The 5,106-nt window shown below is 59.7% G+C and overlaps 1 protein-coding gene across 1 annotated transcript in view; it reads left to right on the forward strand.

Annotated features, from left to right (window-relative positions):
• Nucleotides 1-1,419: 1,419 nt before the first annotated feature.
• The window catches only part of VOLCADRAFT_108001 (uncharacterized protein), a gene marked incomplete at both ends in the record, with an annotated part of 4,063 nt that continues 376 nt past the window's right edge, over nucleotides 1,420-5,106 (forward strand). The window contains 6 exons of the mRNA XM_002958112.1: nucleotides 1,420-1,541; nucleotides 1,834-2,362; nucleotides 2,654-3,274; nucleotides 3,427-3,549; nucleotides 3,646-4,049; nucleotides 4,281-5,103. Coding sequence (XP_002958158.1) covers nucleotides 1,420-1,541; nucleotides 1,834-2,362; nucleotides 2,654-3,274; nucleotides 3,427-3,549; nucleotides 3,646-4,049; nucleotides 4,281-5,103 — 2,622 coding nt within the window. The remainder of the gene's footprint in view (nucleotides 1,542-1,833; nucleotides 2,363-2,653; nucleotides 3,275-3,426; nucleotides 3,550-3,645; nucleotides 4,050-4,280; nucleotides 5,104-5,106) is intronic.

Genomic DNA, 5,106 nt, shown 5'->3' on the forward strand with positions numbered 1-5,106 from the left:
CGCCTCCCCCTTACATCCCCTCCTTCGTTCACATCAGAGTTGGGGAGTCATATTGTGTTGTCCGCGGTTTTATTTCCGTAGCAGTAGTCGTAGCAATAGCAGCAGTAGCAGCTGCAGCTTTCTCGGGGGAGCGAGCAGCATTGAGGGGAGAAAGAGGTGGGGTTACAGATTGGCCGTGGCCGGATGGAATGGCGGCTCCTGTATGTTGAGAATTCCAGGGAGGGCGGGGGCAGTGGCTTCACGGCCACCGTATGAAGACCGGTGTCTAGGAAGACCGCAGAGCCGCTGGGGACGGATTGGGGAAGCCTTCCGCCGCCCAGCTGGCTTCGGAGGCGCTGCCATGGTGGAGAAGTGTGCGACGTCGTACGTCCCCTCGGCCATACGACAACGGTTTTGACTTGCTTGAAAGTTCTGTTGCTGTTCTCTCCCGCTGGCAGCAGTTCCGGCAGCAATGGCAGTATTAAGGCTTGTCTTGGATGGATCAGGAGCATGTTCGTGTGGCGCTATGCTGCAAGGAGTGACAGTCCGCCACTGCTGCTGTTGCTAGTTGCGTGTCGCAAGGTATTGCGTGTTATGAGAGGTGAAAGCCTCCTTTTGCCAGAGATGAGATGGCTCACAACTCCCACGTCGTGCTCGAGGAGGTGATTAGCTGAACAAACGCTCGGTCGGCTTGGGGGTTGGAGGAGATTGTTTGCAGGGTGGTGTGAAAGAGGAAGGTGCCGGCTGCTGGGACGTGTTGGTGCGACGCATCCCCATCGACCACGTGGGTGGAGGGGCAGAGGCGCAAAGAATTAATTGGTAACGTCCGTGAAGGATTGTTTCAAACCATGCGCGTGTGCAGTATGTTCCTGGCAAGGGTGCTGAACGCTATTCGCCATGCTAGAAGCAGGACTGAGGTCCTGGGAGTTGGAGTAAAAACACGCTTTTATTGGTTCCAAGAGCCCCTAGAAACAGGGAAAAAGCTGCGAGCAGAAGACTATCGGCTCTGTGGGAGGGAGCACAGCGCCGTCTGTCAAACTATGCTCTCACAAGCTCTGTGCCAAAGCCCTTAGGTCGTCAGGAGGCAGGTATAATGACCTGAAATTTCCTATTTCGTAAAGGGCAGAGCTTCTATAAGTTGTGGTGGCTATCCTTCCATGCGCCTCTGGGACGCATTCCTGTTTGCAGACTGGTTGGGGTTACCTAGGGTACGGTACTAGGAACGATATCAGCAGGGCTGGTTATGATTGCGCCTCATTTTTTCTATACCCTAGAGTTGGATGTCTTGAGCTGAAATCGCTCGTCCATCGTCTAAGTCGCAGCAGCGACGAGCATTCCACAAAAATACCTTTCCGCTTCTGATGACATGATATCTCATACCTGTTAAAATAAAATTTTCCACAGACGTGCTTCATTTCATGCATACATTTTTACGTTATCATGGCATCAGCCGGGCCAGATGTTTCTGAGGTGGAGGAAGCGCTCCGGGCTCGTGCAAATGCACGCCGAATCAAAGAGCATTATGATGGGACGCTGGGTGTGCCAAGTGGACTTCAGTCCCTGTAAGTGAGCCGCACCCCATCTCGGTTGTGCCCGTTAGGGACGCGCACCCGGAGCCGCTGGCACAGACGTGGAGCAGCAGGCGATTTTTCCTTTCAATTCGACTGTTGTATATTGGATTTTCATTGTTTGATCCTACCTTCCGGGGTGCTATGCATAGCATCAAAGTGCAAACAGTAACGCCGGAGCTTTCCCTCTATCCGCTTACATTACCTCTTCTCGCACACCTATCTCCATACTATTTTTAAAGCCTTTCACGCTAGCACCTGCTGCCTGGTTTTCCAACCCACGCAGGAGTCATCTCCTCGCGCACGACAAGGACGCGGTCTTCTCCGGCCTAGAGCACTTGCCGTTCTACAATAAAACCGACCTTCCACCTCCACCGCCTCTCCACCCAGCTCCGGAACCTCTCCAACGCCCTCAACCGCCACGCCGCCGTACACCCGTGCATCCCATCTCGATGCCCAGCTTCAACGCGCATCTGCTCGCCTCCCTGCCGACCAGCATGGGGCCGGCAGGTGCACCGCCACCGCCATCCCCATCCCCATCTCCGCCCCTGGAGTCAAACCTCTGGACCCAGGACCCCGTCAGCCCCACTAGCCCTGCTGGTGCCGCTGCCGCCACCACCGATGCCGTACCTTCCCAGGAGTATCAGCCGCCGGCCTCCACAGCCCCTACGGCCCCTTTGGACGAGCAGCAGATGATGTACCAATATCCCTTAGAACCGGGATCTGGTCCCAAATCTGGCGGGCGTGTACGGCTTCCCTCTGGCTTCACGTTGGATCCATGGCGATGGACACCCAACGAGGAGGAGCTCGGTCAGGTGTGGCATGTCGTACACGTGTACGGAATTGTAGTATCGGGTTAATAGCGTTTTGGGACTTGGAGCGCTCAACTGAAAATATCCGGTCCTATGCGTGTGTGTGTGTGTATATATCTTCGCCCTCCCCCCCTCTTCGCCACTCCTCCCAATCCCACTTTACACTTTCCTAACACCTTCGCGTCTCAAACCCCCCCCCATCCATCCACTACTGGTGCATCAATCTTTCCTTCGCATCAGCTTCACTCGTTCACGTGGTTCGTCTTCCCCTCCTTCCTCATCTTCTCCGCGCAGGCCTTCGACGCTGCTACCACTCCGCCGAACCTGTCGGAGTCAATTCTCACATACCCAACAGATAACCGCCAGAACGGTTACTTCAACCACCATAACCACCAGCCACACGGGCGAGGCAGTACCGCCACGGATGGCGGGTCATCGCCCGTACATCTCGTCCGGCGTCCGGAGTCTCGTACGGGCGGCAGCGGCGGCGCCGCCTCGCCGCCGCCGCTACTACAGCGCCTCTCTTCTTCGCCGACCTCCTCCCCTCCTCGGGCAGTGTCGCCTGTCGTGACGACGGGACAGACCCGCGGGTCGCAATCCGGTGGGCTTTATAGCCCCGCCGGCGGCGGCGGGGACGGCAGCGGCAGCGGCAGCGTTTTTGGCGGGTTTCATAGGAGCCAGGGGGGCGGCGGTACGGGATTTGGATCCGGAAATGGATCTGGATCCAGGTGGGGGACGCCGACGGCAACTGGATTTGGATCGATGCCGTCGATGTCGTCGCCACCGCTGGAGGCTGTAGGGCCGACGGCGGCGGCGGAGACGGAGGAGGAGCGTAAGGCCCGATTGGCGCGACAGCGGCTTTTGTCCGCTAACGATCTGACGCCGCAAGAGTGGGCCCGCATAGGGCCCCCTAAGGTAGGATCAACGACACGGAGGGTTCTTAGAATGAGGAAAGGTGGAGAAGTCAAATACTGTTCTAGAGATTATTACGCAATGGGAAACTGAGGAAAAAATGTTATTGATATTACTTCAATTCTGCTCGTACATGCTCGTACATGCTCGTACAGGACGCAGCGGATCTTGAGAAGTTTGTGGCACGCAGCTACTCAATGGCCGTGGACTTCGACCGTCATACCTTGCTGCTCCAGCGGGTGGCTCGGCCCGATATCTTTCACATCTCCGCGGCCGAGGTGAGGCGGGACAGGGGGGTTGCAGGGCTGTCTGTCTGTCTGTCTGTCTGGTCCCGTTCACTGTCAGGTTGTGATGTGATGTGATGTGATCTGCAGGCGCAGAGGCGGCAGCTGGCGGCAGATGAGGCCACGTTGGCGATGCAAGCGATGCGGCGCGCGGAGGAGGAAGCGCGGCAAGCGGCGGAGGAGCAAGAGCGACAGGCACGAAACGCACCCCGCGGGCCGTGGTACGACACGCTAGGTGTACGGCAAGTAAACCGCAGTACATCGCCGGTTTTGCCTCGGTTTCTGGACTGGCACCCGAGCGGTGGTGTTGTTGGCGGCGGTAGCGGCAGCGGCGGCGGCAGCGGCGGCGGCGGTGGTGGTGGTGGTACGGCAGGGAGCTCGCCGCGGGGATCTAGATGTGCGTCGGCGGCGCGGTCAGGATCGGAGTCGTTGTACGGCACCGGCAGGGGATGCGGCGCCACGAGACGATTTTCGGCACAGGATCACGTGTTGAGGTACGGCATCGGTTGTGTCGTGCATGTGCATGTCTGTTACTTTTGCTCGGACTGCGTCGGACAGTCTGTTTACGTTGCTCTTGGCTTGAGAGCTGGATTGTACGGCCACGTGCGTACACACGTAATGTGTGTACGGCCATCGTCATTGCTCGCTCGGACGTCGGATCATTAAAGCTCACACGACTTCACGGCACACGCGGCCTCGTGCGGCCCTCATCTCATCCTAAACAGGCAATCAGAGCCAATAGCGGGTTCCGATCCGTACGTGTACGAAGACTACGGCGAGGACCCTGACCTGCCCGCGGGCGGCGGTGCTGCGTACGGCACTCGGCCGCCGCGCCGCCGCCACCATTCCGCCATCGCTGCGAGCAACAGCTTCGCGCCGCCGCCGCGTCCTGCCGGCGTCAGCGACGCCCACTATGCCCAGATGGTACGACAGCAACGCAAGTGGCTCAACGGGCCCGCGCAGCCGCCCCGGCCGGTGTCGGCGGCGCCGCTGCCGGCGCCGATGTCACGGCAGTACGTACGACCTAGGTCATCGCGGCCGTGGCCCGACGGCACGGCGGCGCCGATACCGTCGCGGGTGGCGGCGGAGGCGGCAGCAGCGGCGGCGGCAGCGGAGGCTGCTAGCCGACCCAGCACCGCGTTCCGTACAATCATCCATCCGAAGTCAAAGCAGCTGCCGCCGCGACCCGGCGACGCAGGTCGTACATCCTTCCGTACTCTATCCACCAGAACCTCCGCCAAGTCTTGCGGCATCGTCAACACTGCCGCGTTCATCTCCGCCGTATCCGCCGCCTTTCCTTCTGCCCCTGGCGGCAAGGTGCCGCCGCCAAGGCATGTGGTAAATCCGCAGGACAAGGTTGATGGCGGCGGCCGCAGCAGCGGCGCAGCGGCAGCGGAGCTGGTTGCACAGCTGCCATCGTCCGTGTCGGAGGCACCGCCGCCGGCGCAGCTGGACAGCGCCGTCATGCCTAGCTCCGCACAGCTGACTCTCGATTCTTCACGTGGCGGCAAGCGGCTACCCTGGGAGGCACGCGAGCACGTGGCGGCGGTT

Source organism: Volvox carteri, assembly GCF_000143455.1.
Source record: "Volvox carteri f. nagariensis unplaced genomic scaffold VOLCAscaffold_86, whole genome shotgun sequence".
Classification (NCBI taxonomy): domain Eukaryota; kingdom Viridiplantae; phylum Chlorophyta; class Chlorophyceae; order Chlamydomonadales; family Volvocaceae; genus Volvox; species Volvox carteri.